This window comes from Nannospalax galili, unplaced genomic scaffold (assembly GCF_000622305.1).
Source record: "Nannospalax galili isolate Female #2095 unplaced genomic scaffold, S.galili_v1.0 scaffold498, whole genome shotgun sequence".
Classification (NCBI taxonomy): Eukaryota; Metazoa; Chordata; class Mammalia; order Rodentia; family Spalacidae; genus Nannospalax; species Nannospalax galili.
In genome coordinates, this window is record NW_008342032.1 from 1943821 (window position 1) to 1958124 (window position 14304).

Sequence of the window (14304 nt, forward strand, 5' to 3'; positions counted from 1 at the left end):
ATTTCAGCCTGAGTATTCTTCAATATTTCTAGCTCTTTTCTGAATTCATTCAGAAGTTTATCCCTATCTTCCTTCAGCTCTATGATTACCTTGTTTGTGTGTTCTTTAAATTCAGTGAATTCTTTTATCATATTCATCATTGTTCTTTTGAGTTCCATGTCCTGCATTGTCTCTAGGGGGTTCTCATTGTGCTCCTCTAGAGGATTACTGGTATTTGGTGGGGATATGTTATTTTGGTTTTTCATGTTGTTATTTTTTCTCTGTGATTTTGACATGTGAATTTCTTTTGTAGTTTCTGACTCTTGTGTGATACTCGGGCCTTCAAGTGTAGTTCTGCTTCTTTTTTTGAACTTTATGTGTCTTTGTGGTTTACTTTTTGGGTATGAAGAGCTGGTTGGTCTAAGCTTCTTGTTCTCTCTTTTGATTTTATATTGTCGTGGCTGGATTGATTTTGTTTTCACGAATTCTGCGTTGGCCCAATTCCAATGTGCGCCAGAAGTTTTCAGACTTTCTCCTTAGGTCTGGAATCGTGTAAGGATGATTTTGGCCTCAGGAACTTGGGTGTTGGACTGACCTGAGACCCTGGCAGTGGCCCTGCCACGCAGGGATGCAAAGGCAGATGGGATGGGAAGAAGCCCCAAGATTTCCCAGGGAGTGGATTGAGTAGTTGGGTTGTACTGGATGCAAAGGATCAGTGAGAGGAATGGTAAGCCTCAGAACCCCAGAAAGAGGCTGTCAGCCCCAGAAAGAGGCTGGCAGGTGTTGCAGAACCAGGGAAGTAGAGGGAGGTGAGGGCGGGGCCAGGTCCAGAAGTGGTGCTTTTGGGGACCAAGAAAGGCACTGAGTTGGTCTGAGTGAGAAGGGTCAGGAAGCAGTATTGGTTCCCCCAGTGTCTGGGGCCCCAGGTCTAGGGATGGCGCAGGTCCCAAACTAGGAGTAGCGAACAGCGAGGGTGATGGAAGGGTGAATGTTGCTTGGGGAGTCGAGGCGCGGAGAGCTGTGCTATAGACTTACCCCAAGAGGCCTGAGGATAGGAGTGCAGGCTAGGAGAGTTAGCCGGTGGTGCAGTTCCAGGGATGCAGAGAGAGGTGAGGGCGGGGCCAGGACCAGAAGCGGTGCTCCTGGGGCCCAGGAAAGGCATTAATTTTGTCTGGGTGAGAAGGACCAGGAAGCAGTATTGGTTCCCTAGGTGTCTGGAGCCCCAAGACTAGGAGTGGCGCAGGTCCCACACTAGGTGTAGGGAACAATGGGGGAGATGGAAGGGTGAATGTGGCTTGGGGAGTCAATGCGCGGTGAGCTGCGCTATAGACTTACCCCAAGAGGCCTGAGGATAGGGGTGCAAGCTTTGTGGATGATATATTTGATGTTTGTCTGTATGTGGTTTACAAGTATTGTTGAGAATTTTTGCATCTATGCTCATTAAGGATATGGGTCTATAGTTTTCTTTTTGGGTTGTATCTTTACCTGGCTTTGGTATGAGAGTGATGCTGGCTTCATAGAAGGAATTTGGAAGTTCTCCCTCTATTTCTATCTTTTTGAATAAATTAAGTAATATTGGCCATAGATCTTCTTTAAATGTCTGATAGAATTCTGCTGTAAAGCCATCTGGTCCTGGGATTTTTTTTTTAGTCACGTTTTGTATTGCTGTTTCAATTTATTTTTGTGTTATGGTTCTGTTTAAGCTGTTAATCTCTTTTTGCTTTAGTTTTGTTGGTTCTCATGCCTTTAGATATCCGTCCATTTCTTTTGGGTTTTCGAATTTGGTAGCATATAGGTTTTTAAAGTATTCCCTTATAATGTTCTGTATCTTTCTGGTGTCTGTTGTGATGTTTCCCCTTTCATCTCTGATTTTGTTGATTTGGAGGTGCTCTTTCTTTCTTTTGGTTAACTGTCTGTCAGTCTTGTTTATCTTTTCAGAGAACCAGCTCTTGGATTCGTTGAGTCTTCGTATTGTTTTCTTTGTTTCTATTTCATTAATTTCTGCTCTGATTTTTGTTATTTCTTCTTGTATGCTGGATTTGGGTTTCATTTATTACTGCTTTTAAAGTGTGTTGAGTTGCAATGTTATGTCATTTATTTGTGTTCTTTTGATTTTTTAATGTAGGCACTTAGAGCTATAAACTTCCCTCTAGGGACCACTCTCAGCATGTCCCAGAGGTTTTGTTGTGTTGTATTTTCCTTTTCATTTAGTTCAGGAATACTTTTATTTCTTTCTTAATTTCTCTTTTAACCCCTTCATCATTCAGGAGTGTGTTGTTAATCTCCATGTGTTCGTGTGGTGACCAGGGCTTCTTCTGGTGTTGATCTTAAGCAGTGGTGGCCCCAAGCAGAGATGTTAGCCCCGGTGTCTTGGGTGCCAAGACAAGAAATGGCACAGTACCCAGGCCAGGAGGAGAGACAGGGTGGGGGAGCTGGGAGGATGAATGAGACTGGGGAGTCAAGGCGCGGTGGGCACTGAGGGATTTACCCAGGAAAGAGGCTAGTGGGTTGTGCAGCCCAGAGCAACAGAGGGAGGTGAGGCCTGGGCCTGGCCCAGAGTGCTCCTGGGGACCTCAGAAGGGACTGGGTTGGTTTGGAAGCAAAGGATCAGGAAAGCAATTGTGGTTACTGGCCGAGAGGTCAGCCCCAGTGTCCAGGAAAGATGCTGGTGGGTTGTCCAGCCCAGGGAAGCGGAGGTGAGGACTGTCCCAGGCCCAGAGGGCTCCTGGGGATCCGAGTAGGAACTGGATTGGTCTGGATGTAAAGGATCAGGTAGCAGTGCTGTGTTCTCCCCCCCCCCCCCCCACATCTGGGGTGACAAGACAAGGAATTGGACAGGATCCAGGCTAGGAGGAGAGATAGGTAAAGGAAATGGGAGGTTGAATGAGGCTGGAGTCAAGGCTAGGAGGGCGTGATTGACTTACCCCAGAGAGAGGCCTGCCGGTAGGGGAGTAGCAGAGAGGTCCGTGGGTCATGCAGGCCCAGGGATGTGGAGGGAGGTGAGGGTGGGGCCAGGGTGCCCCTGGGGATCGAAGAAGGAACTGGGGTGGTCTGGATGCAAAGGATCAGGAAGCAATGGTGGTTCCCCTGGTGTCTGGGGCACCAAGACAAGGAATAGGACAGGACCCAGACTAGGAGGAGACACGGGCAGGGGAGATAGGAGGGTGAATGAGGCTAGGGGAGTCAAGGGGAGGAGGGATGGATCGACTTGCCCTGGAGAGAGGCCTGTGAGTCGTGTAGGCCCAGGGAAGCAGAAGGAGGGTCCCATCTCTTTTTTAGCTTATTTATTGCCAATTTTTCTGGATATGTGTGTGCGGAGGGGGGGTGTTGTGTGTGTGTATGTTTGTGTGCAGCTACACATGCACATGTGTACCCATGTGAGTTGATGTTAAGGGTCTTCCTCAATCACTCTTCACTTTATTTTTTGAGACAGCATTCTCGCTGAGCATAGAATTTTCCAATTCTGCTAGAGTGATTGGTCAGCAGGCTTTAGGGATCCTACTGTCTCCTCTCCAGCACTTGGATTATAGGCATGCACTGCCATGTCCAACTTTTTTTATGTGGGTGCTGGAGATCAAACTCAGGTCTTCATGCTGCATGGCAAACACTTTACTGTTTGAGTCATCTAAAAAAGAGTTTTGTAAGTGAAACTGCTATGGGATATTGTAGACTTAAGGGACAGAATGCTGAACTTCTGGTAAACCATAGACTAAGTCACAGAAACCTAGAAATGGTGTTTTATCTTCCAGAAACTTCATATGTAAAGAAGGGGTGTAGGGCTAAGGAGAGGGCTCTAGCTTGTTAACAATAATGTATTACTAACATACTGTTTCTCACGTCAGTAAATTTTACTTGAAGCCATTTTCAGAGTGTGGCGAGTTTAAAAAATCAATTTTTTCATCTTCAGTAAAAATAATTTAGCCCTGATTACTCCTGTGGTTTGCCATCTTTTGAGAATGTTTCTCAAAAGACCCTTCTGCTGAAGAACTTCATTTCTTTTCACAATATCAACTCTCTGACAAGGAGTCTCTGTGACTCAGTAAACCAGTGTGCTTTGCAGTCCTGTTAAATGAGTCTACCAGCTCTTGTTCTTTTTCTTTCTTGGTCTTCCTTGCCACTCAGGTTTTCACTCTAAGTGACCCTGATTTGCCTGTTGTAGTCACGTATCTCATTACAGTGTTGTGCCGCAGTAAGCTCCCCAAACTTTATTTTTGTATGAAAGGTTTGTATGCATTCCCTGCCAGGCAGTCAGATGGTTCTCAACAGTTGATAGTGTTCCCATAAGCCCTCTTGTAGAGAAGTTCATTCCATTTTTTCTGCTACCAGATTAATCCAGCTACTTGAGCAAGTTGGAACTTTTCTTTAAAACAAAAAGTAGTTTTCTAAGTTATTATTGTGTATGGCATTAGTGTGCCACAGTGTGATCGCAGAGGTCAGAGGATAACTTTCCGGAGTTGGTTCTCTCCTTTCACTGTGTAGCATCTAGGGATCATATGCAGGTCCTCAGGCTTGCACAGCAGCTGAGCCACCCCACCAGTCCTGCTGTTGGACTTCATTGTTTAAAATGTATCTTTATTTTTTATTTGCTTATTTTTAATATTTTAGTTTTATTTTACGTGTATGAGTATGTAAGTGTACCGGTATTGTGCAATGACCACAGAGTCAGAAGAGGGTGTTGGATTTCCCTGGAATCGGAGTTACAGACCACATGTGGGAGGAATTCCTCTGCAAGTCCTGAGTCATCTCTCCAGCCCAAATGTATCTTTATTTTATGTATTTGAATGTTTGGCTTACATGTATGTACGTGTACCACATGTGTACAATGCCTGTAGAGGCCAGAAGAGGACATTAGATCCCCTGGAACTGGAGTTAAGGATGGTTATTTTCCACTATGTAGGTGCTAGAAATTGAACCCAGGTCCTCCTCAAGAGCTACAAGTACTTTTAACTGCTGAACCATTTCTCCAGCCCCAAGTTGGGAATACCTTTAACATTTTCACTCCAAAATCTATCTTTCAAAGGTCTTTATTGTAACATAATTGGTTAAAAGGAGAAATAGGTGGGGCTGGAGAGATGGCTCAGCAGTTAAGAGTAGTGACTGCTCTTGCAGAAGACCCAAGTTCGATTGCCAGTATACCTACATAGCAGCCAACAACTGTCTGTAACTCCAGTTCCAGGGGATCCCAAGCCCTCTTCCGACCTCACAGCATTGCACGACATGAGTGCACTTTGATACATGCAGGCAGTATACTCATACACATAAAATAAAAAAATAAAACGTTAAAAAAAAATAGAAAACGTGGTGGCACATGCCTTTAGTCCCAGCACTCGGGAGGCAGAGACAGGTGGATCTCTGTGAGATTGAGGCCAGCCTGAACTATGTGGTGAGTTCCAGGCCAGCTGGGGCTACAGGGAGACACTGTCTCAAAAAGATTTAAAAAAAAAAAAAAAAAAGGATAATAAAATGAAAATGGAAGAAAATATTTAAAAAAGGAGAAATAAGGAACATATGTATAAATTTTGCTAAAGTGTAAATTATATAAATGAAATACCTTTTTTGCTGCCTGGAAATTCATATTTCGGTATTAAATGTTGACTAATAGGCATGAGTTATTAGAACATTTTCCCTGAAAAGTATTTTCAAGCTAGACGTGGTGGTGCATTCCTTTAATCTTAGCACTCCAGAGGCAGAGGCAGAGGCAGGCAGATCTCTGTGAGTTGGAGGCCAGCCTGGTCTACATTGTGAGTTCCAGGCCAGCTGGGGCTACAGGGAGACCCTGTCTCAAAAAGACAAAAAAAGCTGGGCATGGTGGTGCATGCCTTTAATCCTAGCACTAGGGAGGCAGAGGCAGGTGGATCTCTGTGAGTTCAAGGCCAGCCTGGTCTACATAGTGAGTTCCAGGACAGCTGGGGCTACAGGGAGACCCCTGTGTCAAAAAGACCAAAAAAAAAAAAGAAAAAAATTTTTTTTTTCCCTAAGTGTCTTAGCTACCAAGGTGGCATAATATACCAAGTTTTATTTTTCTCTGGATTAGAGTGAGGAAGACTTGAGTTAGTTTTTTTGTTTTGTTTTTGTGTTTTTATTAGAAGTGTTGAATTTTATTTCCAACTTGTAAAACCTGAACATGTACATGAGTATATGCCTAGGAATACTTGATTTAATTCTATATTCACAGGAGTAACTTTTGATTTCTTGATTGGAATTATGCTCCTGTTTGGATATGCTGCCTTTCCTTTATACTGTTCTAACGAAGACGTGCTGTATTTACACATCCTTGGTGTGAAGTTCTTGATTTTACACAGCCATTTTACTGTCCTATCTCTTAGTGCCCAGTGCTTGTTAAAAACCTCTTACAGCTTGCACATATACATTTTCTCATGATGTGTAGAACATTTCTGGAATTAACTGAAGGTATAAATTGTCATTGTCTTTGGGATCTTGAATGGGAAAGAATGTATTGGTATATTCTTGTATAATTAAAAACAAGTTTATTTTTTAGCCACATGTATCTTATTACTTTTGGTAAAATATTTTAGGGAGGTATATTCCAGAATTACTTGACTATTTGATGGTTTTGTTTACATTTTAGTCATGATGAAGATGAAATTCGGCCTGTGCAACAGCAGGACCTGTATCGGGCAATTGAGAAGATGAAGAAATCAAAGGATGCAGCGTTTCAAAATGTTTTCACTCATGTTTGTTTAGATTAAGAGTAAGATCATTTGTGTGGTTCAGCAGCCTAGTTTGGTGTGTGCTCCCATCTCTCAGTGGAAGGAGTGCTCTAAAACTGAGAGGGAGATACATGCCTGTGGTTTTATACTCAGATCCTAAGTTATTAAGGCATAGTTGTTACATAACGGTGTTACTACTTGTCAGAAATCATGAGGAGGAACAGTGTAGTTCAGCGGAGTGGGTGCTCGTGTTTGAACTCTTTAGCCATATGTTGTTCTAGCCTTATAGAGTCTAAGCTGGTCTTAAAGTAATAATGATTTGTTGAGTCATTAATGAGAAATGGGATATGGTTAGGTGCTGGTTCCTAGACATTTATGTGTGTATGTGAGTATGTATGTATGAATGTATATTACAGTGTATATATCCACACATTTTTTATTGGCATTCTGTAGATAGGTTTGAATACAGAAACTTTTTTTTTTACCCCAACTACTGAATCCAAAATATCAAATAGTCTGTAGCAAAACTAGGATTTTAAGGTTGTGTCTAACATGTACAGTAATTCAGCCATTTCTAGTTGTCATCTGTTTTAGCTTTTTCTAATTGAACACTTTCCCTGTCCACCGTTGGTTGAATCTGTCACATCCGAACATGTAGCTCAGTTATAATGGATGACAGGATAATCAAACAATATTTCCTCAGTGATCAGCAGTGAATGGCTGATTGTTAGGCAGACTGGGATCAGCATTGATTTCACCTCATTCTGCTGTTACACTGGATACTTTAAGTTTTTAAATTCATTTACAGTAACTTGGATTGAAAGCCTATGCAAAAAAAAATGGGTTTGAGGACTCTCAGTGTTCTTCAATACATGTATGTGCTTAATTAATGTAACGGTTCTGTTATAACTATGTTTCTTAAATGTTGGTTAAAAATTTTGTGTTCTTTAATTATGTTCAAATTTAATTTGGCCACCAAAACAACGATAGTTTATATTTGTAGTCATTACTAAATGTGCTAAAAATAATCGTTTTGTAACTTCACTTTTAAATTCTTCTCAGTGTAGTTTGTGTACAAATGTACACATTCCAATTCCTGTATTGTGTCTGTAGTCATTTGATGCTGTGTGAAGCACATACAAAACTTTTTTGTGTTGATAATTCCAGTAACCAGAATTCTGTTACAGGCACCTAAGCACACAAGAGGTAAATGCCACACACAATCTTAAGGTGCCTTCTAAGTCATCAGAAAGATTAAATTACGTAAAATATGCTTTTGTTTTTATTATTTGTTTTATTTCTTTGAAACTCTAGATCTTTATGAGTTTATTGGATCAATTTCTCTAATGATGTGTCTCACAAGAACCTCCTGGATTCTTTATGCATCCCTTTGTACTTTGGTGGTTATAGATTGGAGAATACCTAGGATAGCATAAAGCAAATCATGAGTGTGAAGATGATGGGGGAAATGAATGTAAAATACAAGATGCCAAGAAACATGTTCTGTTTTTAGTAAGTGTATTATTATTTTATAATTTACAATAAAGGGGCCCCTCTTTATTGATTCCATTTTCTGATTAATCCTTGGTCTTTTTAGTTACTTTAAATCTTAGGTTTTTGTTATCTATAAAACTTATGTGGACAGTTTTTATCTTACAGTAGAGATTTCACACTTTTATGGCACATATTTTAATATCAGATTCTGTCTTAATACGAATTTCAGTAATTTAATCTGGCATGCTTATCAGAAGTGAGTACTGTGTATACCTCCTTGTGTCTTTTCATCTTCTATTAAATTCAGATTATCCAGTTATACTACTGAACTTGTCATGGTTCTAATCATCATATATAGAGAAGTATGCCAGGTGGTGGTGTGCCCCCTTAATCCCAGCATTTAGGAGGCAGGTGGATCTTTGTGAGTTCCAGGCCAGCTGGGGCTACAGGGAGACCCTGTCTCAAAACAAAACAAACAAAAAAATGCAGAGAAATAACACTAATCCCAACAGTCATGATTCATATATGCATATTAAGATCATAAAGTAAATGAAGCTATTTTTGTGTGATTTTAAGGAACTTTTAATGTTTATAATTTCCATCCTTTATTTTAGACATGCATTTCATAGGTCGTCGGATATTAGATTTTAGAATATTTCACTTTGAATAGTACTTAAAGAGTATTGAATGTTGAACCTGACTTCTTGAATTTAAGTCTAGACTTCCCACTAATTAGCTGTGTGGCCCGAGACTGACAGTTTATATTCCTTACCCACTGGCTAGTTTGTGGCTAGGTGTGTTGTCCAGGCTGGGTTCAACTAATACTCCTGCCTTGGCCTTGTTGGTTACCTTATTTGAACCTCAGTTTGTCATCTATGAGCCAACAGTGGCACCTACATTAGAGGGTTGTACAATGTGATAATGCAGAGGCACTCAGTAAGAGTACCTGGCAGAATTATTGCTCCATGTCAGCAGTCATAGTACTAATGGTATGAGTTTTACTCATAGATATATATGTATCTTGTTAACCCAACTGGGTCTTTAAGCCATTTCCATTATCCCTAGACCCTCACTCTAGGGACTGAAATGAGTGTGGCCACCTGTGTGGTCTTTTTCTGAAGCCTCATTGCCTCATTGTTGGATGACTTCTAGTACGTCTGGTGCCTTGTGCAGTTTCCATGTTTTTTTTTGTTTTTTTGTTTTTTTTTTTTTTGAGACATGGTTTCACTATGCAGCCCTGGCTGGAAACTTACAGAGATCACCTCCCTCTGTTTTCATAGTGCTGGGATTAAAGGCGTGTACCTCTGCACCCAGCTATTTCCATGCCTTCTAAAGTAGAGGTTACCAGGGACTGGAGAGATGGCTGAGTAGTTAGGAGCACCTACTGTTCTTGCTGGGTTCAATTCCCAGCACTCACATGGAGGCTCATGACTGCCCTCACCTCCATTTCCAAGGAATCCAGCACCCTCTTCTGGCTTCCTTAGGCACTGCATGTATGTGGTGCATATAGATACATTCAGGCAAAGCACTCATACACATAAAATAAGAAAGTTTTGAGAGGAGATGACCGAACTCAGTGTTGAGTGATTTAGTGTCAAGTTTACTATTTCTTTCTGTCCTATCTCATATAGTCCCCAGTCTGCAGGTAGACCCAGAACACACTAAGAGCTGGATTGGGATAAATATTCTGCATGGACCATAATGAACTAATATTATTTAGCATCTGTAATTTATGGGTTTGATGATAGGTGGCACTGTCTTGGCTCAGCTATTTATGTAAAAATCACAAGAGCATCTCATTGGTAAGAATTTTTTCTACTGGAATTGTGTCATTTGTGGACAGACATTAAGACTTTCTTCTGGATAAAGAAAATAAATCGAGTAATGTATATTATAATTTTCTTTTTTTCATTTTTTTGTTTGCTTGGTCTTTTTGAGACAGGGTATCCCTGAGGCCCAGCTGGCTTGGAATTCACAGTGTAGACCAGACTGGCCTTGAACTCAGAGAGATCCGCCTGCCTCTGCCTCCTGAGTGTTGGGACTAAAGGCCATGCCTAAGAATACTTAAGAATATTTTTAATCCACTGTTCTTGGCTAGCCTCATAATAAAGTAATTGTTCTTATTTTTTCTAGAACCACACTAAAATGAGTGCTGGGATTAAAAGGTGTGTGCCACCACACCCAACAATTCTCTTTTTTTAAAACCCTCTCTTAAAATCAGAATATTGAGTAGAATTCCTAAAATCTGAAGCTATAGCCTGCATGAATAAAACCCTAGCACTAACAGGGTACCCCAGATAAAGCTGTAAAATCCTCTGTGTACAGGAGAAAATTCTCCTGTAGAATTCCTAAAATCTGAAGCTATAGCCTGCATGAATAAAACCCTAGCACTAACAGGGTACCCCAGATAAAGCTGTAAAATCCTCTGTGTACAGGAGAAATTCCTCTTGAAATCATACTCAAGAGGACTTAAATAGTGTGAAATAGTCTCCTTAACTGCATTGCATTGACTAAATTACAACTAACATATATAACAGAGATCACATGCAGGACATCATCTAGCAATGTGAATTAAAAAGCATCCTAGACCTCTTTATATTATTCTGGGCATGGTGGTGCATGCCTTTAATCCCAGCACTGGGAGGCAGAGGCAGGCAGATCTCTGTGAGTTCAAGGCCAGCCTGGTCTACATAGTGAGTTCCAGGACAGCTGGGGCTACAGGGAGACCCTGTCTCAAAAAGACCAAAAAAAAAGCATCCTAGTAACCTGATGTCAGTGTTACACTGTTGATATTAATGACCAGTAAGAGTGACATTTCTAAAATTCTGATGGGGCAGTTATTTTTTGTAATTGTCTAATAATCTGCTTTGAGGAGGCTGGGGAGAGATGGCTCAGCTGTTAAGACTGCTTGTTCCTCTTCCAGAAGACTCAAAGTTTGGTTCCCAGTGTCCAGATACCTCCCTTACAATTGACTGTAACTCCAGCTCCACGGAATCTGAAGCTCTCTTTTGATCTTTGTGGCACCCACACACGTGTGGCATATACACATACACACACACACACACACACACACAATGAAAATAAATCTTTAAAAATAAATCTGCTTTGAGAATGCTTTTAGATAGATAGATTTTTGCTTTTAGATAGATTTAGATTTTTTAGACTAAATTACAGTGAGTGTTAGTGCTAGGTGTAGAATACATAAGGAACACAGGTTTTAAAACTATGACAACTTTGGTTTTTGTTTGGTTTTGAGACAGGGTCTTACTGTAGTCCAGGCCATCCTGAAACTTGAGCCTTCTACTTCAGTTTCCCTAGAGCCTCAGTGCCCAGTGTCACAGCTCAGGTTTTGTTTGTTTATGTACTTGCTAGTTTATTTGAGACTGGGTCTTAACTATGTAGATGAGGCTGGCCTTGAGCACACAGAGATCATCCTGCTTCTGCTTCCCCAGTGCTAGATTAAAGGCATGCACTATATCAAGTGATGGCTCAGTTTTATACCAAAAGCTAACAACAAAATGGTAACTGGTATGTAAATGTTAGAGAAATAGACCACATTTTTCCGAAGATGCATAAATTTCAGAAATGAGAAGAATGATCAAGACATTCATCAGGAATTGCTGTATCTCCACTAAAACAGAGCCTGTTTGCTGGCATATCTAAGGCATAATCATAAACATAAGACTGCCTAACTAGGATTCGGTTGGCAGCAACTAACTTTAGATAATCTAAAAATCATTCATTTGAAAAGGGTGGGGCTCACGAGATCAAAGGGAAACTAGAGAACCAGACTTTAAAAACTTTGACTCCAGAATGGTTTTATTTTTCGCAGAGATTGCTTGGTGCTTCCTTTTATTCCTCCACTAGATTGCATGGACTCTAAATTGCCCATTGCTCTGGGAACTCCTTGGGTTAAATGGTTTGACATAAAGTCAATTACTGGAGTCAAGACTAAATGCCAAAGAAGAGTGGTAATCCATTCCAAAGACACTGAATTATGGGGGAAAGTGCTGGACAAACAAGAAAGGCCATCTGGCCAGCTAATCACATGATGTCATAGATTACTTGGTAAATGAAGGGCAGTGTATATAACACATGGGCATGCAGAAAGTGAGAGCCAGGATTTGTGTGAATAGGCTTGCAAGGATTGGGTGGGACCCTGTTAAGTTCGTCTACTTTTTAGAGTGCTATTTACCAATGCGCAACTCTGCCTAGGTGAACAGCTTTCTCACTGGTAATATAAAATTTTTGTTCCATGTAGTAGATAGGAGAGCCATGGAAAATGAAATATAATACTGGTTTTTATTTCCAGAGAGTATAAGCCCTTCTCAATGAAAGAGTGTAGAGCTGATTATGCCTGTTCCTTCTAGACCTCTTGCCATGAACCTGGGCTGTAGCTTTAATTAAAGGAGTTGACTGATTGTAGCCAAGCCCCTACCCACCCATATAACAGCCTTTTAATCTTGCTTTGAGCTGGGTGGGGTTTGAGTTACAGCTTCCGAAGTGTGTGGTTCTCATTTGTTTTCAGTTCTAAAAGGCCTTGGAATCCAGTCACCTTGAGAGTGCACAAGACATCTAGCCCCTCTTGTGACATGTTCTTGACAAAATCCAAGGAGGGGGATTGTAGGTCAGCAGTTTGATTTTGTAGGTGGTATGTTTCCAGATTGTGTATCTTTACACTATTGTCTGTGTCTTGGCTGAGTTCTCATCCCTGCAAAACTCTCTCCTTACGGAGCAGGCACACACCTCCACACACACACTGTATCCACACCTAGGCATGTACTCCCAGTAGTAATACTGCCGAGGCAAGGCCGTGTTTAGCTTTGAAGGGCTTATTTATTCTGAAAGGATGCATGAAGAATTTTTGGGTTTTTTGTTTGTTTGTTTGTTTGTTTTGGTCTTTTTGAGATAGGGTCTCCCTGTAGGTAAACTGGCCTAAACTTGCTATGAAGACCAGGTTGGTTTTGAACTCACAGAGATCTGCCTGCTTCTGCCTCCTGAGTGGTGGGATTAAAGGCCTGTGCCACCACACCCAGTTTAAGAATTTTTAATCTACTGTTCTTGGCTAGCCTCATAATAAAGTATTGTTCTTATTTTTTTCTAGAGCCACACTAAAAATGTCCAAATTCTAGCAAGTGACCCATTTGTTTTTAATAATTTCAATAAAGTTTCAATATAAGCCAAAAGTAGTCCTTTAGAATGCATATTGTGAGTTACTAAAACTATAATTTTCATTTGGTGACTGTTCTATGAATGACCCAGTAACAGCATTTACCAAGGAACTACATTCATGCCGGAGGAAGAAAAAATGTATACTCTTTTGGTATCCCTCTACAGCCAGTTCTCTATAACCTGTGCCCCATAGATACTGAAAACTCAAGGCATTCAAAAACTGCACAGTTCCCTCAAAGATTTAGGCATAAGAATGAGTAGCTTGGGGCTGGAGAGATGGCTCAGAGCTTAAGTGCATTTGCTGCTCTTCCAGAGAACCCAGGTTCAGTTCCCAACACCCACATGATAGCTAACAACTGTCAGTAACTCCAGTTCTAGAGAATCTGACATTGTCTCTGGCTTCTTTGGACTTTGCAGATGAGAATTCAGGCAAGACTCAGACAATAGTGTTGAGATAAACTGAATCTGGAAACACTACCTGCAAAATTGAACTGTTGACCTACAAATGCAGTGCACTTATATACATGCAGGCAACACTCATATAAAATGATTTTTGTGTTTTTAATTACAAAGAACCAACTTGGTGCCCCACTAATTAGCTGATTTCTTGCCTCTAAGGATACTTGGTAGGTCAGTGCTATCTAGACCCAGATACATAATAGAAAAGCAGATGAGGGAGAAAAAGCTACAAACTTGCTGTTTCAAACGAGCACTGTATAGCCAAAGATACTTTGAACTTCTGATCTTCCTGTCTCCACCTCCCAAATAACTGGGATTACAAGTGTTTACCACCATGCACAGTTTATGAGGTGTTGGGAACCCAGGACTTTGTGCATGCTACGCAAGTACTCTACCAACTGAGCTACATCCCAAGCCAAAGTGAAAGCTTTGTGTTGGCTATTACCCTAGTAATGTTTGGGATGAGGATCAGTAGCCAAAAACAGCATGAAGTCATGAGGGCAGAAGTAAATAAGGGACTTGGGAGCCA

The 14304-nt window shown here is 41.0% G+C and overlaps 1 protein-coding gene across 1 annotated transcript in view; it reads left to right on the forward strand.

The window, feature by feature from the left end:
- Nucleotides 1-8219, forward strand: part of Atad1 (ATPase family AAA domain containing 1) — a gene marked incomplete in the record, with an annotated part of 94542 nt that extends 86323 nt beyond the window's left edge. The window contains 1 exon segment of the mRNA XM_008837855.3: nt 6569-8219. Coding sequence (XP_008836077.1) covers nt 6569-6689 — 121 coding nt within the window.
- Nucleotides 8220-14304: the final 6085 nt, after the last annotated feature.